The following is a 24,289-nucleotide window of genomic DNA, read 5'->3' as shown; positions in this document are numbered from 1 at the left end:
TGATTACTGACAACTTTTCTAGAAAAGGTCAAAATCAGTTGTTGTGATTATGCCAGAGTATTCTATAATGCTTGGCTTCTGTCCTTTGGAATAAATGTATATTTTACATTCTTTCAGAGACTTAGGAATGGCAAAAGATGAGCTCCAGTATGCTAAGCTCATCTGGAAAGTTCTGGAAGTTTAGCATCATGGGGTTTTGTTGGATCTGTTTTTATGGGGAAATAGGAGAAGAGAAGTTAGCCCAATATAGCTAAAAAGATGGCTATATATTTAGATATCATATCTATATCTATACCCATATCTATCTATCTATCTATCTATCTATCTATCTATCTATCTATCTGTCTATCTGTCTATCTAACCTGTCAGGCTAAGGCCAACTGTAGTTGCAAGCACCACTCTAAAGCTCAGTTAACCCGGTTAGTTAAATAAGGACTAGACAGTTTCCCAGAATAGACAGAACATGACTAAAACATGCAGGGTGCATGGTCCCTACTAGAGAACAATTACTGTCTGTCGGAGTTTGTTTCTCCATGAAAATAAAGGGGGCGTAATACTCCATGACTTCTAGCATTATTCTTTTGCCCTCTCAGTCCCCTCAGAGGACCTGGGCCCACCATTGAATAAGCCATAGTAACTCACACGCATACCCACATGTGTATACCCACATTCTGTCCTTTATCACTGAGCAGTCAAACTAATGGCAGCAGGAGGAGATTCACTTTGCTGGGTACTCTGCTAAGGTGAGATAAAACAGAGCTTGGTAGTCTTGTCATAAGAATATTCCAAGGTGCCTAACCAATCCCTTCCGGTGTTTTATGAATGGAATGCTAATGGAGTAATTGATACTGACAGAGGGAAGCTAAGCAACTTCTGAGGTGAACAGAGACTGTTTTATGAGAAGAGTAATGACTACTTACTTTTATGTCTAAGAAAATTGGCCACAGCCATCTTTGGTACTATGACCAGAGGTATCAGCGCATTTCTGGGCATTAGCATGGATCATATCCAGATGGACCTGCTGCAACAAGCAGTTCTTACTAGGTGTACTTGAGGTGCTGCAGCATTCTCCTTCAGCTGTGCTCCCTGTGTTTCCTAACAACCATTCCTTCACTGCCTGTCCTTGATCAATAAATCAGCTTGTGCCCTGGTGGGACTCAGCCCACGTCAAAGTCCACACTTAAGCCATTATCAACATAGCCTGGAAAAAAGTGTTTTCAAATTCACCTAGCCTCCTGATGACAGAGCTCAGCAAACTGTGGCCTTTGGGGAATTTCCTACCTGCTGCCTATTTGTGTAAACCAAGTTTTATTGGAACAAGTCTTGACCATTTGTGCACATATTTTCTGTGGCTGTTTTCATGTTACCATAGCAGAGTATTTGTTATGGAGACCATATGGTCCTCAAAGCCCAAAATATTTACTATTTGAACCTTTAGAGGAAATGTTTGCTGAGTACAGTCTATAAGATGGGGATGATGTTACAGGTTTATACCGATTAGATTTGCTTCCCAGCTGTCTTTATAGCAGGAAGACCTTTACAACTGTCATGGATATATTTTTTAAAAAATAATTTAATACACGAATAAGGAGGAAAAATATCAGCTTTAGGGGTCAGCCTAGTGGCATAGTGCTTAAGTTTGTGCGCTCCGCTTCGGTGGCCTGGGGTTCGCTAGTTTGGATCCAAGGTGAGGACCTATGCACCGCTTGTCAAGCCGTGCTGTAGTGGCATCCCATATAAAGTAGAGGAAGATGGGTATGGATGTTAGCTCAAGGCCAATCTTCCTCAGCAAAAAAAAAGAGGAGGACTGGCAGCAGATGTTAGCTCAGGGCTAATCTTTCTCAAAAAAAAAAAAAAATCAACTTTATCCATAAATGGACTAGTGACCTCCTTTTGAAACAATCTGGCCCCCAGCCAGTTTCTTCAGGGATCCCTTGACATCTTTGTTTCTCAGAGTATAGATTGTGGGGTTCAGCATGGAAGTGACTACATTGGCAAAGATTTGCACTGGGGTTACCAGCACCTCACTCAAAGATGGCTGGGTATAGATGAGGGCACAGGGCCCAAAGAACAGTGTGACCACTGAGAGGTGGGAAACACAGGTAGATGTCGCCTTGTGCCTCCCTTCAGCAGAGTGCATCTTTAGGATTGCAATGACGATGAGGATGTAGGAGGCAAGGATGAGGAGGAAACATATCATGGGCACAAGGCCAATGTTGATGAAGCTAACTGTCTCAATGAGGAGGGTGTTACCACAGGCCAATTTGACTACAGGGAAGATGTCACAAAAGAAGTAGCCCACCTCATTAGACCCACAGTATGGCAGTCGGAAAGTCAGTGTAGTAAGAATTGTGGCATGAAAAGAGCTAATAAGCCAGGTGCCAGAAGCCAGCAGGGCACATACCCAGTGGTTCATGATGATATTATAACGCAGTGGGTGACAGATGGCAGCAAATCGGTCATATGCCATCACTGTGTAGAGCAAGCTCTCAGAGCAGCCTAGGAAGTGGTAAAAAAAGACCTGGGATATGCACCCACCCAGGGAAATGACTCGTTTCCTTACTAACAGGTTGGCCAACATCTTTGGGGTGCTCACAGAAGAGAAACCAATGTCCAGCACGGAAAGGTTACAAAGAAAGAAATACATAGGAGTGTGCAGGCGGGAATCAGACATCACAGTTAAAAGGATGAACAAATTTCCTAGTAGAGTGCAGAAGTAGAAGATCAAGAACACAACAAAGAGCACAGTTTCCTGCCCCTCTGTGTGTGGGATGCCCAATAGGATGAACTCTGTAACCAAAGTGTGATTCTTTATCGCCATAGAAGTTAAATTTCATCCTGGAAAGGAGGAAAAATGACCATAAGTTAATGACCCAAGGCACCAATACTATTGCTTGTTACCAGTAGATTCACAAATAGAAAGATAATCATAGACTCTATTAGTGAAAGGATAATGTATGTTGTGACTCAGACAGCAGGAGCAGCAAATACCCCAGAAAGAGGTACAGTTTCTGAATGCAGGCAACTTGACTGGTATATGGACAGTTGTTATTTTATTATCAGATAGAGAAGAGCAAATGATAAAGAGAGTAGAAGCCTTGAGAACTGAGAAAGGAAGAGAAAGACAAAGAAAGGAAAGAAAAGGAAATAGAAAAAAGAAAAGAAGAGAAAAAAGATGAAGCACAGTTATAGTTCACATAGAATTTTCATAACCGTTTTCTAGTTAACCCTTAATAGAATCTTATAAGATATGTATAATATTCCATTTCATAGATAATGAAAAAATAATGATTTAGGGAAGTTAAATAATTTGTTCAAGTTCTCATGTACAGTTCATGGTAGAGTCAGGATTGGAACCCAAGGATTCTAAATCCATTATACTATAATTGGAAAAGGAGAAAGAACTATGGAAATGCAGATAAGATAAAAATTAATATATTCTTTGTATTGAAAGGACTTTGAAGAAAATTTATTTCAAAGATTCATTTTTTAATTTGGATTTCTTCATAAACATCCTTGCCAAGTTGTCATGGAGTTCCTCTCCGGTAATTTTTGTAACTCTTTCCTGTTTGCCTATTTTTGCTCAACAATTTAGACAGTTGTGTGATGAGGAAGGTTATCATTGCATTCCTTACTCTATTTCTGTCAAAGCACTCAAACATCTCATGAAACTTCAAAGCAACTTTGAGAACCCTGTGATCTGAAATTGAATTTTTTTCATATGTAAAACCATAAGGAGGCTTTCACATTGGTTTTTGCTATTCAGTGTTGGAACCATTCATTTTTGTCTGTTTTATTTTGTTTCTACAAAAACACAGGTCTTTACATATGTAGTTTTTAGGTGTCCACTTTCACCATTTTAGTATTTGCCCACCAATCAAGCCTACCAAATCATCTTTCTGGATTTTCATTCTGTCATTCAATATAGACTCTATTCTTTCCAGCATAACCTTCTTTTAATCATGAAGTCAACTAGTGTCCACCTTTAAGTTCTTGCCCAAATAGAAGTATCAATATATGATTTTATTTCAAAGAAATCGATAAAACTGTCTGTCTAAAATGGTAATAAATCTCCATTTACTAGAAAAGTTGGAGATATTGTACATCCTTCTCCTGATTTAAGTAGGGAAGAGACTAAATTATCTTTAATGATTCTTTCAATTTAACTAAATTTGGAGGGTTCTACTTAACATTGCACAAGTGTACATACAAAAAATTTTTCAGATACTGTGGGTAAAGTTAGTCATTGAAAAGACAGGATATTTCATAAGATTCTGGAACTTTTTTTTTTTTTTTTGCTCCAAAACGGATTAAGAAACAACAAATTCCATGACTTACCTGGAACAGAATATTTTATGCTCTTGAACTTATCACATGAACTCAGATGAACTTAACATCCTAAACAGTTTTTTTTTGTTTTTTTTTTTTTACATATAAAGAGAAAAGAACCAATGAGTGCAAAATCAGGGTTAGTATTTGTAATGAATCAGTAAAACAGATGATTAAGTTTGGAGAATTCCACTATCCCCACAACCTTGTGATTTTTTTCTCTTCATTGCTTCGGGGAATAAGAAGACATCCAAAATTTTTGTAATAAAATAGATCAGAAGAGATGGTTTAGACCACGCCTTCTTCTTTTTTTTTTTTTTGACAAAGATTGGCTTTGAGCTAACATCTGTTGCCAATCTTCCTCTTTTTTTTTTTTTCTCCCCAAAGACCCCAGTACATAGTTGTATATCCTAGTTTTAGGTCCTTCTAGTTCTTCTGTGTGGGTTGCTGCATCAGCATGGCTTGATGAGAGGTGAGTAGGTCTGCCCCCAGGATCCAAATTGGTGAACCTTGGGTCACCAAAGCAGTATGCATGAACTTAACCACTGCTTTACTGGGATGGCCCCCTAGACCATGCCTTTTTTAAATAATATATTTTGATTTCTTTTTAGTTGAAATTTGGATAAGAAGAATATATTCTATTGATTTCATTGATCCAAGAAGAGAAAGAGGGAATATTACAAAATCAGAGCAGAAAAATGATAACACATAGTACAACAAAATTAAGAAAAGTTTAGACATTAATTGAAAAAAGTATCATTCCTATAATGCTAGCCTATTCTCTTTATTCAACAACATGGTGATCATATTCTATGGCCAGAAACAATGTGAGATGCTGAAACACAAAATTGATCATGCTCTTACTCTTCTATCAAGAATAACACAGACTAGGGAGTGACAACAACAAGATGGCAGAGTAGGAAGCCCTGGACCCTACTTCTCCCCACAAACACACCAGTTCAGCTACATTTCATGGACAAATTCCTTTTTGAGTAATTTAGAAACTAATTGAAAGTCTTCTGGACCCTGGGCAAACACAAAACTAGACTCACCAAAGCCAGCAGGGAGATTTGAGATACCCTTTCACCAGAATCCCTGTACCTAGCTTAGCACCACATGATCAAGGAGAGACCTCTAGCTTTCCAGCTTCTCCTAGGGGAGGGAAAGTGTTTTTCATGCATTCAGGATGCCAAGTTTTTGGAATAGGCTCTCCAGAGGACAAACTTCTGTTTTGCCTGTCTTAGAGCTCTGGTGGGTTTAGCATATTCTAGCTGCCTTAGGGAGAATGGAGATGGTGGCTTGGGCTGATAGATGCCATAACTCCTCCCCCAGCTCAACATAGAATGAATGGTCAAAAACCATCACTGCCTACTTCTCCCTGGGGAGGGAAAGAGTTGGCCAAGATGTCCAATGACATAACATTTCTGGGTGCTGCTCAAAGCTGTGGCTTCTGACGTGTTTGTCTCGGAGTGCTGACAGGACCTGATATAATCCAGCCACCTGGGAGCAAGTGAGAACAAAGACAGATATTTGGGCTGGCAGTCACCATAATCCCTTATCCCCACTCAGCATGGAATGAAAAACCCCAATTACCATCTTCTCCCAGGAAAAGAAAATAGTTGGAAAACATTAACAATCCAGATTTTCTGGGGACTGCCCAAGGAACTGGCTTCAGTCTCAATTGTCCCAATGCACTGACAAGATCTGGCATACACTAGATGCCTGGGGGATTTAAATAACAAAAAAAGCAGATGGACTAGCATGAAGGTTTGAGAGGCTTCCAGAATCTCTGGTTGGGCTGATTGGTGGGGGTCTTATCTTGCACAAGGCGAATCTGTGAAGACTAGGAGAGGTAACCACTTTCTCTAATATGCAGTTACGAACACAAAGAGTCAAAGAAAATAAATAGTCAGGCAGAGATATTCCAAACAAAAGAACAAGATAAATCTCCAGAAACTAAACCAAAGAAAAAATGATTTACCTGACAGATAATTCAAAATAACTGTCATCAGGATGCTTACCAAAGCCAAGAGAGCAATGCACGAGTAAAATAAGAATTTCAAGAAAAAAGATAGAAAATATAGAAAAGTCCCAACCAGAAATCATAAAGATGAAGAACATAATTACTGAACTAAAAAATTCACTATAGTAAGTTAATAGTAGACTATATTAACCAGAAAAAAGTATCAGCAAACTAGAAGACAAGTCACTGGAAATAACTCTGTTCAAGGAACAAAAAGAAAAATAATGAAAAAGAGTAAAGAAAGTCTAAGGGATTTATAGGACACCATAAAACTTAATAATATACACATTATGGGAGTCTGAGAAAGAGGAGAGACCAGAAAGATCATTCAAAGAAATAAGGGCTGAACATTTCCCAAATCTGGGGAAGGAAATGGACATTCAGATCCAAGAAGTCTAACAAACACCAATAAAGATGAACTCAAAGAAATTTACACCAATAATTAAATTGTTAAAAATCAGAGAAAATTTTGAAAGCAATGACAGACAACTGTTTTATCACATACAAAGGAACCACTGTAAGACTATAAAGATAATGTTCTATAGGAATTTTTCAGGCCAGAAGGGAGTGGGATGATATACTCAAAGTGAAGAAAGGAAAAATCTGCCAACCTAAAATGCTATACCCAGCAAAACACTCCTTAAAAAAATACAGAAGAGATAAAAACTTTTCCAGACAAACAGAAGCTGAGGAAGTTCAACACCACTAGACCTGCCTTACAAAATGCTGAAGGTACTTCTTCAAATTGAAACAAAAGGATGCTGAACAGCTACATGATAGCATAAGAAAGTACAAAACTCATTGGTAAAGATAAATATATAAACACAGAGTTCTGTATTATTATAATGGTAATGGATAAATAACTTGTAATTCTAGAACAAAATATTAAAAATAACCAAAACTAAAAAAAGTGTTAAAAGATATACAATATGAAAAGATACAAATCTTTGAGGGGGATGTATTAAAGCATGAAATTTTGCATGAAATTGAACATAAGTTGTTATCAACTTAAAATAGACTGTTCTATAAGATATTTTATGTAAGCCACATGGTAATCCAAAAACATATGTATAGAAGTTACAGAAAAGAAAAAGAAAAAGTAATCAGAGAATATCAATACAAAAAAATTCAACAAAACATGAAGGAAGACAGCAAAAGAGGTCAAAATACTCTTATATGACTTAAAAAAAGCAATTAGCAAAATGACAATAGTAAACACTTCTCTATCAATAATTACATTAAACATAAGTGGATAAAACTCCTCAATCAAACGATAAAGAGTGGCTGAATGGATAAAAAGACCAGACTTGACTATATGCTATTTACAAGAAACTCACCTTAGATTTAAGGACATACATAAATGAAAATGAAGGAACTTAAGTGGTTATTCTTTGTAAATGGTAACAAAAAGATAGCAGAGGTAGCTATACTTACATGAGAAAAAATAGACTTTAAGTCAAAAACAGTCACAAGAGACAGAAAAGACATTATACAATGCTAAAAGAGTTAACTCACAGGAAGATATAATAATTATCACTCTAAATGCACCTAACATCAGAGAATCTAAATATGTAAGAGAATATTGGCAGAACTGAAAGGAGAAATAGACAACAGTACAGTAATAGTAGAAGAATTCAATATCCCACTTTCAATAATGGGTAGAACATTAAGAGAGGATCAATAAGAAAACAGAGGACTTGAACAACATTATAGGCCAAATGGACCTAACAGATACGCACATTCTTCTCAAGCACATAAAGATCATCCTTCAGGATAGATCATGTTAGGTTACAAACAAGTCTCAACAATTTTAAGAAGGTTAGAATCATAGCAAGTATATTTTGATTACAATGGAATGAAACTAGAACTCAGCAGAGGGCCAGCCTGGTGGCAGAAGCAGTTGGGTGTGTGCGCTCCGCTTCTGCGGCCTGGGGTTCACCAGTTCGGATCATGGGTGTGTACATATGCACTGCTTGTAGATCCATGCTGTGTTGGTGTCCCATATAAAGTGGAGGAAGATGGGCACAGATGTTAGCTCAGGGCCAGTCTCCCTCAGCAAAAAGAGGAGTACTGGCATCAGATGTTAGCTCAATACTGAGCTTCCTCACAAAAAACAAACAAGAAGAAGAGATTAATAGCAGAAAGAAAACTGGAAAATTCACAAATATGTGGAAATTGAACAACAGACTCTTGAACAACAATTGGGTCAAAGAATATATCAAAAAGGAAATTAGAAAATATCTCTAGACAAAAGAAAATGAAAATACAAAAATACAAAAATCTGTGGGCTACAGCAAAAGTAGCACTAAGAGGGAAATGTGTGGTGATTATAACTGCACAAAACAAGAAGAGATCTCAAAAAACGACTTAACTTTACACATCCAAGAACTAGAAAAAGAAGAACAAACAAGGCAATAGTTAGCAGAAGGAAGGAAATAACAAAGATTAGAGAAGAAATAAATGAAATAGACACTAAAAAAACAAAAGAAAAAATAAACAAACCTAAAAGTTAGCTTTTTGAAAAGATAAACAAATTTGAGAAATCTTTAGCTAGACAAACTAATAAAAAAAGAAAGATGACTTGAATAAAATCAGAAATGAAAGAGGAGACATTACAACTGATGGCACAGAAGAAATACAAAATTATCATAAGAGACTATTATGAACAATTATACAACAACAAACTGGATAACTCCACAGAAATGGATATATTCCTAGAAATGTACACTGCCAAGACTGAATCATGAAGAAATAGAAAGTATCAACAGACCAATACCTAGTATGGATATTGAATCAGTGATCAAAAGTCTCTCTACAACTCAATAGCAAAAAAAATAATAATAATCTAATTTTTAAAATGGTCAAAGGATCTCAATAAACATTTTCCCAAAGAAGACATACAAATAGCCACCAGGTACATGAAAATGTGCTCAACATCACTAATGCAATTGGGAAATGCAAATCAAAATCACAATGAGATATCACCTTAAACCTGTTAGAATGGCTATGATCAAAAAGACAAGAGATAAGTGTTGGTGAAGATATGGAGAAAAGGGAACCTTCATGTCCTGTTGGTGGGAATATAATTTTCTATAGCCACTATGGAAAACAGCATGGAGATTCCTCAAAAAATTAAAAATAGAACTACCATTTGATTCAGCAATCCCACTTCTGGGTATATATAGAAAAAAAATGAAATCATTATCTTGATGAGATATATACATCCCCATGTTCATTGTAGCATTATTCACAAAGCAAAGGCATAGAAACAACCTGTGTCCATCAATGGATGAATGGAAAATAATGTGATATATATATACACACACACTCACCCACGGGGAATATTATTCAGCCATGAAAGAGAAATAAGGAAATTCTGACTTGCAATAACATAAACAAACTTTGAGAGCATTATGCTATGTGAAATGTCAGACACAGAAAGACAAATACTGAATGATCTCATTTATATGTGAAACCAAAAAAAGCCAGACTCACAGAAATAGAAAGTAGATTGGTAGTTGCCAGAGATTGGGGGGCAGGAGATGGGGAGATGGTCAAAGGGTATAAACTTCCAGTTATAAGACAAACAAGTCCTGGGGATCTATTGTACAGCGTGGTGTTTATAGTTAACAATGCTGTATTGAACACTTGAAAGTTGCTAGGAGAGCATATCTTAAATGTTCTCACCACAAAAAAAAATCATGAGTGTGAGGTGATGGACGTATTAACTAATCTTATTGGGGTAATAATTTCGTAATATAGAAATGTATCAAATTATCATGTTGTATGCCTTTAACTCACACAATCTTATATGTCTATTGTATCTCAATAAAGCTGCAGGAAAAAATCTCCCAACAAAGAGAAGCCCAGGATCAGATGATGTCACTGCTGAATTCTACCAGGCATTTAAAGAAAAATTAATGCCTATTCTTCTCAAACACTTCCAAAAAATTGAAGAGGAGGGAACATTTCCAAACTCATTTATGAAGCCAGCATTACCTCGATACTAAAGCCGGACAAAGACATTAAAGAAGACTGCAGATCAATATCCTTGATGAATATAGATGCAAAAATATTCAGCAAAATATTAGCAAATCAAATCCACCAGCACATTAAAAGGATCATACACCGTGACTAAGTGGGATTTATCCCTGGGTTGTAGGAATGTTTCAAATATGAAAATCAATCAACATGGTGCACATTAACAGAACAAAGGGTGAAATTACATAGTCACCTCAATCAACATGGAAAATGTGTTTGGTAAAATTAAACATGATAAATGTTTAATGATAAAAACTCAAAAAATTAGGAATAGAAGAAAAAATACTTCAAAATAATAAAGACTATATGTGAAGAGTCCACAGCTAACCTCATACTCAATTGCAAAAAACTGAAAGCTTTTCCTCTAAGTTCAGGAACAATGCAAGGATGCCCACTCTCACCACTTCTAGCTAGAGCAATTAGGAAAACAACAAAACACACACACACAAAGAAAGACGTCAAAATCAGAAAAGAAAAAGTAAAATTGTCATGCTTGTGAATGGCCTTATCTTATATACAAAAAAGCTTAAAGACTCCACACACAAGGAAACCCTGTTAGAATTAATAAAGGAATTCAGTAAAGTTGCAGGATACAAAATCAATATGCAAAAAATCTATTGTGTTCTTATATACTAACAATGAACTATCTTAAAGGAAATTAGGAAAACAATCTCATTTACAATAGCACCAAAAAGAATAAAATAGCTAGGAAAAAACTTAACTAAGAAGGGGAGAGTCAGGTACTAAAAACTACAAAACATTTATGAAAGAAATTAAAGAAGACCCAAGCAAATGGAAAGGCATCCTATATTCGCGCAATGGCAGACTTAATATTGTTAAAATGTTCATGCTCCTCAAAGCTATCTACCAATTCGATGCAACCCCTATCAAAATTCCAATGGCATTATTTATAGAAATAAAAAAGCAACTCTAAAATTCATATGGCACCACAAAAGACTATGAATAGGCAAATCAATCTTGAGAAAAAGAAACAAAGCTAGAAGCACCATACTTCCTGATTTCAAATATAATGCAAAGCTACAGTTATCAAAACTGTATGGTACTGGCATATAAATAGACGTATAGATCAATGGAACAGAATAAAAAGTCCAGAAATAAATCCATGCATATGCATTCAACTGATCTTTGACAAAGTTGCCAAGAATACACAATGAGGAAAGGACAGGCTCTTCAACATATGGTGTTGGAAAAACTGAATATCCACTTGGAAAAGAATGAAGCTGGACTCCATCTTGAACCATACACAAAAATTAACTCAAAATGGATTGAAGACTGAAATATAAGTCTTGAAACTGTAAAACTCCTAGCAGAAAACATAGGAGAAATCTTCATGACATTGATCTTGGCAATAATATCGCTATGACACCAAAAGCATAGACAACAAAAGCAAAAATAGACAAATGGGACTACATCAATCTAAGAAACCTTCTGCACAACAAAGGAAACTATTAACAAAGTAAAAAAGCAACCTAAAGAATTCGGAGAAAATATTTGAAAACCATATATCTGATAAATGGTTAATCTCCAATCTACAACTTAATAGCAAAAAAGCTAGTAAACTGATTTGAAAATAAACTAAGGATTTAAATAGACATTTCTCCAATAATGATGTAGAAATGGCCATCAAGTATATGAAAAAATACTCAACTCCACTAATCATCAGGGAAATGCAAATCAAAACCACAATGAGATACCACCTCATACATTGCAAGATGGCTAGGATAAAAAAAAATAAGAAACAAGTATTGGCAAGTACGTGGAGAAATTAGAACCCTTATATACTGTTGGTAGGAATGCAGAATGGTGTTGTTACTATGGAAAACAGTATAAAGGTTCCTCAAAAATTAAAAATAGAACTGCTATAGGATTCAGAAATCCCACTTTGGGGTATTTATCGAAAAATATTGAAATAAAGATTTTGAAGAGATATTAGCTCTCCCTTGTTTACTGCAGTGCTATTCACAACATCCAAGATATAGAAACAACCAGTGTCCATCGACAGAAGAATAAAGAAAATGTTGTATATACATACAATAAAATATTATTCAGCATTAAAAAAAGAAAGAAATTCTGCAATATGTGACAACATGGATGAATCTTAAAGACATAATTCTACGTGAAATAAGCCTTTCACAGAAGGACAAATACTACATGATTCCACTTATGTCAAGTATATAAAATAGTCAAATTTATAGAATCAAAGTGTGGAATGGTGGTTGCCAGGAGCTGTGGCAAAAGCAAAGGGAAATAGGGAGTAACTAGTCAACAAGCATAAATTTTCATTTAAGGAAGATGAATAAGTTCTAAATATCTGCTGTACAACATTGTGCCTATAGTCGATAATACTGTATTGCACACTTAAAAATCTGTTAAACAAGTAGATCACATGTTGTGTTCTTACCACAATAAAATTAAATTTGGAAAAAAAAGATATTTCTAAAAATGAAAAAAGAAGAGCCATGCAGACTAAAGGGAAAATGAGTATAAATAATTAAATAAATATGATACAGTATAATAATTATAGCATTAAAGGTATATGCATGATATACTTATGAAATGATTTAATATTTCCTGTTGGGGTTTTGAGGGAGGTCTTCACAAAGGAAACCAGTCTTCAGGTTCTGTACTGTAAAAGGCTTTGTATGAAGGAACAAAATCTTTGGATTTTAATCAGTGTTGCAAAATTTTGAACCTCATATTTGAGATAAGTGACTTTGGTAGCAATGTATAGGGTTTTACAGAGTGAATAGTCTAGATTTAGAGTGACAAGCCAAGAATCTAAAGCAACCATCCAGTCAAGGGAGGAAAATATGATAAATTCACATACAGTTTGGAAGTAGAATTAATGTCTTGGCAAATAATAGAATTGCTTTTGTATCTGTTGAATTGGAGGATCCTCTGGACCCACCAACTGGTGATGTCCAGAAGGCATTTGGATGCATGACTCTGAAACTAAAGAGAAGTTCAGGGCTAGACATGTAACTAAAAAAGTGGCAGATTACTCCTTGAATGTATGAAGAAGTAGAAGAGTACTGAAGATAGAACACAAGAAAATTGCTGGGAGCACTTGAGAAATCTGGGAGTTCTGAGTCCCTCCTTCACTCTTTCCTTCTTCATTGCCCAGATTATTCTGTGGCTCAGATGCATGGTTAAAATCAGAACATTTAAATAAATAAATAATTACTAACACTTATTCAGCACTCACTCTGAGTTGGAAAGACACAATTCTAAGCCTTTTATATACATTAATGTGTTTAATCCTCATAACATCCATACATAGTGGATACTATTGTTATTCCCAATTTACAGAAGAATAAATTGAGTCATAGAAGATTAATAAATTTGCCAGATTATTTAAGATTACCAGACAGTAATTTCTGGAGCCAAAAGAGAGATCTGGTGAGATAGGCTAAACATGAGTCACATGATTACAGTTGGTCTACTTTAAGGTACGATTATATCTGAGCTTTTTAGAGTCTCAGCCCAGGTACCATGTTGGAGAAAAAAATGCCTCATACAGTCATATGGCTGAAGTTTTACTAAGTCAAACACTTAACTGGACATAGAAAAGACTGCCAAGATAAACATTTACTCCATGTGTGACAGCACTGAAGTGAATACCAGAAAATGACATTTCGACCAATGCTAGTCACGTGAGTGGCTCTCCTGCGACAACACTGTAAATGTGTTAAGATGGTGACTTTAAATTTCTTCTCTTCAGCAAATAATGAAATCCATGAAAACAATTATGCCAGGGGACGTTTAACAATCTAGGAGCCAAAATCTTAGAGTTCGAATAGGTAACCCTATGGCACAATTTCTTAACTGTAGACATATCTTTATCATCATCAGAGAGAAGAGGGCCATAGAGCAAGCTTATATATCAGACCTAATGCAGAATAAATCTTAGATGATTAAATTTGGAAGGAAGCAAATGGTGATCTCAGTCTGTGCCTCAAATATTATACGAAGAGATGAAAGTTAAGAGAAAAGATATTTGTCCGGTGTCATAGATTCAGGATCAGAGTTTAGGTCCAAGGTATGTTGTAGTGATTCTGAATCAGTCCTATCCAACCCCTGGACATCATTTTCAACATTTTTGGAGACGGAGATAACACACACACACACACATGCACACACACTTTTCTGGGGGAAATGTCCAATAGTATTCTTGTGTTCTTAAAGGGATTCATAATCATTAAAATGGTGAAGAATCACTACTCAACAGACTAAACCAGAAAAATGATACATGACATCTATGATTGAGCTAGTTAACCCTAAAGTAAAACAATACATTTTTATTTATTTTTCATAAAGTAATAGTGAAAATTTGTAACTAGTCCACTTAGAGCAAATGGTGAAAAAAAAAAGAGTAAGGAAGAGATGCAACAGAAAGGGCAGAGAGGAGAGACAGTGATGGGAAAAATTAAAGGGAGAGAGACAGAAAGCAAAGTATGTAACAGAAGTGTAGGTTTACACCAGTCACGCAAACAGTGTTCTGGTCCAAGTCAAATGCAGGCTTATTCTCTTCTGTTCTTCTGGTACCACTTATGGGTGCTTTAAGGGTCACCTTATTAATAAAGGATTCTACAGACTGGATTGGTCCCGGGGTCTTTAGATTTGTGGTGTTTCTATGTTTCAATACTTGAGCTTCTCAGGGTCTGTGCAAATAAACTTCCAAACCAGACCCCATTGATTCTCTGATCCTTTCTGTAGGCTCTAGAGCCTCCCCCAGGAGTGAGTATCAGAGGATTAAACAGAGCTGTCATCACTAAGGGACCCAATTCTCTGAAGTCTATTTTAAGTCCCTAGGGTTTAGAGGTAACATCATTTTCCACTAATTAGTTTGGAGAAACTAATATATACATATATTTTAGAGTAAGACACAACCACTTCATTCTTGTACATAAGAGATGAAACTTTTGCCAGGACTGTTCTGGAAGAGCTACCAGATACCGTAGAGAGCGTTCAACTTATGATCTCTGAAAAGTAAAGAGATAGTGCTACTTAAAAATTTTCATTCCTAACACTTTAACAAAACTCATCAATGATCGATTCTTCCCTAAACCGATTACAGGGCTCATAATTGCTACATGAGAGCCAAAGCATAAGATTTTGAATTACAAGATCTGAGTTCAAATCCTGACAATCCAATGACTGATTTATGAGAATGAACAAGTTACTTTAGTTGTCTGATGATCACCAAATTTCTTTATCTGTAAAACTGAGATGATAATACCTCTCACATTACATTTTTATAAATTTCAAATAAGATACTGTGTACAAAGCAGTTTTTGAAATGTAAATATCTGTAAATATGAAGAATTAACACTATTTTGATTATTTTTCATTTAATAAGTACTATTAAAGATGGCTAGTACAACGTCTTGAAGAGACCTACGGCATTTTTAAAAACAGATTTATTGAGATATAATTTACATAATATAAAATGCATCCTTTTAAAGCATACGATTCAATAATTTTTAGTAAATTTACAGAGCTTTGCAAATAATACCACAATCCAATTTTAGAACATTTCCACCACTATAGAAAGATCCCTTATGCCCATTTGTAGTCACTGCTTCTTCCCATCTCTAGCTCCAGGAATCCACTAATCTACTTATCCACATTTATGGATTTGTCTTTTCTGGACAGTTCATGTAAATAAAATCATATATTATATAGCCTATTGTGTCTGGTTTCTTTCCTTTAGCATAATGTTTTTATTTTTTGTGTGTGTGAGGAAGATTGGCTCTGAGCTAACATCTGTTGCCAGTCCTCTTTTTTTTTTGCTGAGGAAGATTGGCTCTGAGCTAACATCTGTTGCCAGTCCTCCTCTTTTTTTGCTGAGGAAAATTAACCCTGAGCTAACATCTGTGCCTATCTTCCTCTTTTTATATCTGGGACCCCCGCCCCTACTCAGTGCATCGGTCTGTGCCCAGGATTTGAAACTGCGAACCCTGGGCTGCTGAAGTGGAGTGTGTGAACTTAACCACTAGGCCACCAGGCTGGCCCCCTAGCATAATGCTTTCAAGATTCATCCACATAGTAGCATCTATCAGTACTTAATTTCCTTTTATGATTGAATAACAGTTCACTTATAGATATACCACATTTGGTTTATCTATTCATTAGTTTATGGATATATGAGTTGTTTCCACTTTTGGTTATTATTAATAATGCTGCTAAAAAAATTATTATGTACAAGTTTCTGTGTGAACATACATTTTCAATTTTCTTGGGTATATATCCAGAGGTGAAATGTTGGATCTAGACTATTGGTATTTCAACTTGAGTTATACACAAAATGCAAAAAATATTTGTTGACTTAGATTTTCTTATGTGTTATGTTATCTCAAATATAAAACTAGATATGAACTCTTGTTTACAACCTTTCTGCAGTGATAAAACATAAATGAACTAAATGCAAAAAAACCGCTATGGGACCAATAAAATTCTAATAGCAATAATTCGATCTAATGGATTATCCTGCTTTTCTGAAATGAAATAATTGATAGTGAATTTAACCAAAATTGTTTCGACAGTTGTGGAGAGAAGCCAAGATGGCGGCATAAGCAGACTCTGAACTCACCTCCTCCCATGGACACAGCCAATTTACAACTACTCATGGAAAAATTACCCTGAGAGAGAACTGAAAACTGAATAAGAGGAACTCCTGCAACAAACGACAATCCTAATTGAGGTGGAAGAGGCAGAAACTCCCTTCGGGAGAGAAAAAATGCCACCTTCACAAGCTGCCAGCTTCACGGCTGCCTGGGAGCAGCCCACAGGTCCGCAGCCCTCCCTGGAGGAGTGGGGCCCTGAGCCGGGGAGCACTCCCACCGTGGGCATTTTGTGGACCCAGCACAATCGAGACGAGTGGCATAATATCTGACATTGTCTGCTACTAAAACATTGGGGAGTACCCCCAGAAAAGCTGGTTCACAAAGAAATTAAAACCGGCTCTTAAAGGGCCCATGCACAAATTCACCCATTTCAGAAAGCAACCTAAAATCACCAGAAAGAAAGGTGCACAGTGCTTTGGTGAAAACAGACTCACCTGATAGACTCTGAGTGCATCTCAGTGAGAGGCAAGACCTCTCCAGGGACTGGGACATTGGCGGCATCCATTGTTGTTGCCTGGTGTGGGTGTGCTGACACAGACACTGGCAGACGCCATTGGAGTTCTCCCTGGGGCCTGCTAGCCCAGGGTCTGCCCCACCCACTAGAGCACCAATTTAATCCAGCTCAGCCAGGGCAAGCAGCCCACCCTAGGGACTGGCCCCACCCAACAACAAGCCCTCAGGCAACTTGTGGGCCTGCATAGATTGGTGACTGGATTCTCTGCAGCTTGGCAACTGGGACCACATCAGTGGGGCAGGGCGTGCACAAGGAGAGGGTGGAAAGTGTGGGGTGGTGGTGGAGTGTATGGGGCTCCCGCCGTGGAGAGACTGGGTCCACTTCAGGACATCGGAGTGTGCACATGGGGCAGGACTGTGTTGACTGTGTATGTGGACCTGTGGGTGGCAGGGTTTGTCAGCTGCAGAAGACTTGTGCTCCTCAAAGACCCACATGGAGGTTCTCCCCACCTTCCACCACCTGAATTGGGTGCTCCCGTGCCTGAGGCCAGCCCCACGCAGCTGAAATCCTCAGAGAGTGGACAAGAGACCTAAAGGCTGGAGGCTTATAGCATTTGTAAGCCCCTGAGCCTGACTTGCCAGGCTGCGGGCCTACTCACTTAATAGAAATATGGCAATAGGAATGTGCTATTAGACCTTGCAGCCAACTGTGCTGGGGCTCCCCACACCCGATAAAGAGACAGAAGGGCTCACAACAACTACAAGCAGCTGAGCATTACAACAGCTGGCCAGAAGCATAGCTCAGCCTTCCTGGGCACCTACAGGAGGAGCAAACTTGCCACAACAGAAGGACACACATAGCCCACATAGGGGTCACAACTGGAACATTCAGAACTGAGGGAAGCACACTGTGGGCCTCATAAGGCATCACTTATATAAGGTCACCTATCCAAGAGCAGGAGACGTAGCTGACCTACATAATACATAGACACAAGCACAGGGAAAGAGGCAAAATGAGGAGGCAGAGGAATGCATTCCAACTAAGTGAACAGGACAAAACTCCAGAAAAAGAACTAAGTGAAACAGAAATGAGCAACCTAGCTGACAGAGAGTTCAAACAAAGAGTGTTAAGGACGCTCACTGATTTTGGGAGAAGAATGGATGAACTCGGTGAGAACGTCAACAAAGAAATGGCAGTTATAAAAAAGAACCAATCAGAAATGAAGAATACAATACTGGAAATGAAAAGTTCACTAGAGACACTCAATAGCAGAGTAGAGGATATAGAAGAATGGATCTGTGAGCTGGACAAAAGACTAGAAGAAATCACCCAAGCTAAACAGAATTAAAGAATTAAAATTAAAGAAAAAAGAATTAAAAAGAATGAGGACAGTCTAAGGGACCTCTGGGACAACATCAAGCACATTAACATCTGTGTTATAGGTGTCCCAGAAGGAGAAGAGTGAGACAAAGGGGCAGAGAATCTATTTGAAGAAATAATAGATGAAAACTTCCCTAACCTAAGGAAGGAAACAGCCATCCAGGTACCGGAAGCACAGAGAGCACCAAACAAGATAAGCCCAAAGAGGCCCACACCAAGACACATCATAATTAAAATGTCCATAATTAAAGATAAAGAGAGAACCTTAAAAGCCACAAGAAAAAGACAAGTTACATACAAAGGAAACTCCATAAGGCTATCAGCTGACTTCTCAGCAGAAACCTTACAGGCTAGAAGAGAGTTGCATGATATATTTAAAGTGCTAAAAGGAAAAAACTTCCATCCAAGAATACCCTACCTAGCAAGGTTATCATTCAAAATGGAAAGAGAGATAAAAGGTTTCCCAGACAAGCAAAAATTAAGAGTTTGCCACCAAGAAACCAGTACTACAAGAAATGCTAAAGAGACTTATTTAAGGGGAAAAGAGAAGACCACAAATAGGAAAAATTATCTATTTCCATGATAAGAGGGTAATGGATACAAATCCACAAAAAAAGAGGTTAGATATGGTATCAAAAACATAAAATATGGGAGGAGGGGAGTTAAAGACTAAAGCTTTCAGAGAGAGGTCAAACAAAAGAGAACACCAATTCTGTATATGGACCCCATGGTAACCACAAACCAGAAACTTACAATAAATACACAAAAAGCTAAGAGAAAGGAATCCAAACATAATATTAAAGAAAGCCATCAAAACACAAGGGAAGAGAACAAGAGAAGAAGAAAGGAACAGAGAAGGACTACTAAAACATTGAGAAAAAAAGTTAAAAAATGGCAGTAAGTACATACTTATCAATAACTACTTTGGATGTTAATCGACTAAATGCTCCAATTAAAAGCCATGAGGTGGCTGATTGGATAAAAAACAAGACCCATATATATGCTGCATACAAGAGACACACTTCAGACCTAAAGACACTCATAAAGTGAAAGTGAAGGGATGGAAAAAGATACTCCACACAAATGGCAATGAAAAGAAAGCTGCGGTAGCAATACTCATATCAGACAAAATAGACTTTAAAACAAAAACTGTAAAAAGAGACAAAGAAGGGCATTACATAATGATCAAGGGAACAATCCAACAAGAGGATATAACACTTGTAAATATCTATGCACACAACGTAGGAGCACTTAAATATATAAAGCAATTATTAACAGACATAAAAAGAGAAATAGACAGTAACACAATAATAGTAGGGGACTTTAACACTCCACTTACACCAACGATAGATCATTCAAAAAGATGATCAATAAGGAAACATTGGCCTTAAATGACACACTAGAACAGATGGACCTAGTAGGTATATACAGAACATTCCATCCAAAAACCAAGGAATACATGTTCTTTTCAAGTGCACATGGAACATTGTCCAGAAATGGTCACATATTATGCCACAAAACAAGTCTCCATAAATTTAAGAAGACTGAAATAACACCAAGCATCTTTTCTGACCACAATGGTATGAAACTAGAAATCAACTATAGGAAAAAAATCAGAATAGCCACAAATATGTAGAAATTAAAAATGCTACTAAACAACGACTGGGTCAATGAATAAATCAAAGGAGAAATCAAAAAATACCTGGAGACAAATGAAAATGAAAATATGACATGCCAGAATCTATGGGATACAACAAAAGCGGTTCTAAGAGGGAAGTTTATAGGAATACAGGCCTGTCCCAACAAACAAGAAAAATCTCAAATAAACAATCTAACAATGCTCCTAAAGGAACTGGAAAAAGAAGAACAAACAAAGCCCCAAATCAGTAGAAGAAGGGAAATAATAAAAATCAGAGCAGAAATAAATGAAATAGAGACTAAAAAAACAATAGAAAAAATTAATAAAACCAAGAGCTGGTTCTTTGAAAAGATAAATGAAATGGATAAACCTTTAGCTAGACTCACCAAGAAAAAAAGAGAGAAGGCTCAAATAAGTAAAATCAGAAATTAAAGAGGAATAATTACAACGGACATCTGAGAAATACAAAAGAATACAAGACAATACTAAGAAAAGCTATATGCCAACAAATTCGACAATCTGGAAGAAATGGATAAATTCTTAAAATCATACAACCTTCCAAAACTGGATCAAGAAGAAATAGAGAATTTGAACAGACCAATCACCAGTAAGGAGATTGAAACAGTAATCAAAAACCTCCCCCAAAATAAAAGTCTAGGACCAGATGGCTTCCCTGGTGAATTCTACCAAACATCCAAAGAAGACTTAATACCTATCCTTCTCAAACTCTTTCAAAAAATTGAGGAGGGAGGAAAGCTCCCTAACTCATTTTATGAGCCGACATTACGCTGATACCAAAACCAGACAAGGACAACACAAAAAAATTAAATTACAGGCCGATGAACATCGATGCAGAAATCCTTAACAAAATATTAGCAAATTGCATACAGCAATACATTAAAAAGATTATACACCATGATCAAGTGGGATTTATTCCAGGTATACAGGAATAGTTCAACATTCGCAAATCAATCAACATAATACACCGCATTAATAAAATGAAGAATAAAAATCACATGATTGTCTCAATAGATGCAGAGAAAGCATTTGACAAGATACAGCATCCATTTATGATAAAAACTCTGAATAAAATGGGTATAGAAGGAAAGGACCTCTACATAATAAAGGCCATATATGACAAACCCACAGCTAATATCATCCTCAATGGTGAAAAACTGAAAGCTATCCCTCTAAGAACAGGAACCAGACAAGGATGCCAACTCTCACCATTCCTAATTAACATAGTACTGGAAGTCCTAGCCAGAGCAATCAGGCAAGGAAAAGAAATAAAAGGGATCCAAATTGGAAAGAAAGAAGTGAAACTGTCACTATTTGCAGATGAAATGATTTTATATATAGAAAACCCTAAAGAATCCACCAAAAAACTTTTAGAAGTAATAAACGAATAGGGTAAAGTTGCAGGATACATAATCAACATACAAAAATCAGTTGCATTTCTATACACTAACAACGAAGTAGCAGAAAGAGAAATTAAGAATACAATCCCATTTACAATTGTAACAAAAAGAATAAAATACCTAAGAATAAACTTAACCAAAGAGGTGAAAGATCTTTACACCAAAAACTACAAAACATTGCTGAAAGAAATTGAAGAAGACACAAAGAAATGGAAAGATATTCCATGCTCTTGGATTGGATGAACTAACATAGTTAAGATGTCTATATTTCCTAAAGCAATCTATAGATTCAAAGCAATCCCTATCAAAGTTCCAACAACATTTTTCACAGAAATAGAACAAAGAATCTTAAAATTTATATAGAACAACAAAAGACCCCGAAAGGCTAAAGGAATCCTGAGAAAAAAGAACAAAGCTGGAGGTATCACACTCCCTGATTACAAAATATACTACAAAACTATAGTAACAAAAACTCTGTGGTACTGGCACAAAAACAGACACACAGGTCAATGGAATAGAATCGAAAGCCTAGAAATAAACCCACAGGAGCCAAGAACATACAATGTGAAAAGAAAGTCTCTTCAACAAATGGTGTTGGGAAAACTGGACAGCCACATGCAAAAAACTGAAAGTAGACCATTATCTTACACCATACACAAAAATTAACTCAAAATGGATTAAAGACTTGAATGTAAGACCTGAAACTATGAAAATTCTAGAAGAAAACATAGGCAGTATGCTCTTCGACATTAGTCCTAGCAACATATTTGCAAATACCGTGTCTGACGGGGCAAGAGAAACAATAGAAAAAATAAACAAATGGGACTACATCAAACTAAAAAGCTTCTGCACAGCAAAGGAAACCATCAACAAAACGAAAAGACAACCTAACAATTGGGAGAAGATACTTGCAAACTATAATCTGATAAGGTGTTAATCTCCAAAATATATAAAGAACTCTTGCATCTCAACAACAAAAAAACTAACAAGCCAATTAAAAAATGGGCAAAAGACCTGAACAGACATTTCTCCAAAGAAGATATACAGATGGCCAACAGACACATGAAAAGATGTTCAACATCATTAACTATCAGGGAAATGCAAATCAAAACTACAATGAGATATCACTTCACGCCTGTCACAATGGCTATAATTAACAAGACAGGAAACAACAAGTGTTGGAGAGGATGTGGAGAGAAGGGAGCTTTCATATACTGCTGGTGGGAGTGCAAACTGGTGCAGCCACTATGGAAAACAGTATGAAGACTCCTCAAAAAATTAAAGATAGAATTACCATATGGTCCAGCTATTCCACTGCTGGGTATTTATCCAAAGAACGTGAAAACACCAATGTGTAAAGATACATACACCTCTGTGTTCATTGCAGCATTATTCACAATAGCCAAGACTTGGAAGCAACCTAAATGCCCATCAGGGGATGACTGGATAAAGATGATGTGATATATATACACAATGGAATACTACTCAGCCATAAGAAACGATGAAATCCAGCCATTCGTGACAACATGGATGGATATTGAGGGTATTGTGCAAAGTGAAATAAGTCAGAGAGAGAAAGTCAAATACCATATGATCTCACTTATTAAGTAGTAGATAATAACAACAACAAACAAACACACAGAGACAGAGATTGGATTGGTAGTTACCAGAGGGGAAGGGGGGAGGGAAGAGGGTGAAAGGGATAATTTGGCACATGTGTGTGGTGATGGATTGTAATTAGTATTTGGGTGGTGAACATGAAAACATGATGTAATCCATGCAGAAATAGAAGTATAAAGATGTACACCTGAAATTTATACAATGTTATAAACCAATGTTACTTCAATAAACAAAAATTTAAAAAAAAAGAAATTTGTTTATATTTGTGATATATATATGATATATTGTGATATATATGTTTTATTTGTCGACTCGATTCTATAATTCAATGTATATTCAAACATCATGTGAATTATCCTTTTTACTCTTGTTGTAATCTTACTTTTAAAAATGACCTTTTAAACTTATCAATATATTATTTTTACTGGATAATTAACTAAATTTTAAAGAAACTATAACAATTAAATTTTGAAGAAGAGTCATCTGTCCAAAATGGTCTTCAGTTAATGAGGGGATTCTCCAAGGGAGAATGGTGTTGAATGTCAATGTGGAGAGCAAAGCAGGAATGGGTTAATCCCAGCAGATGTGGAAACAGATGTAGATGACCAAAGGCCACTAGACATTGCACATATCAGGGGAGCCCAAAGGAAGGTGTATCAAAGCAAAGAAGTGGTCATTCCACCCCACCAATGTTGTAGTGTTGTATAAGTCCCAGAGTTTAGAATCAAGTCTGGAGAA

The 24,289-nt window shown here is 36.6% G+C and overlaps 1 protein-coding gene across 1 annotated transcript; it reads right to left on the bottom strand.

The window, feature by feature from the left end:
- Nucleotides 1–1,791: 1,791 nt before the first annotated feature.
- Nucleotides 1,792–2,821, bottom strand: LOC101401831 (putative olfactory receptor 10D4). Its single transcript, XM_004427456.2, has one exon. It carries the CDS (start codon nt 2,819–2,821, stop codon nt 1,880–1,882), a length of 942 nt encoding a protein of 313 aa, XP_004427513.2. The 3' UTR covers nt 1,792–1,879.
- Nucleotides 2,822–24,289: the final 21,468 nt, after the last annotated feature.

This window comes from Ceratotherium simum, chromosome 7 (genome assembly GCF_057802395.1).
Source record: "Ceratotherium simum simum isolate JZ-2026a chromosome 7, ASM5780239v1, whole genome shotgun sequence".
NCBI lineage: Eukaryota > Metazoa > Chordata > Mammalia > Perissodactyla > Rhinocerotidae > Ceratotherium > Ceratotherium simum.
Note: the sequence above shows the minus strand (reverse complement) of the source record. Positions and strands in the feature narration are given on the sequence as shown.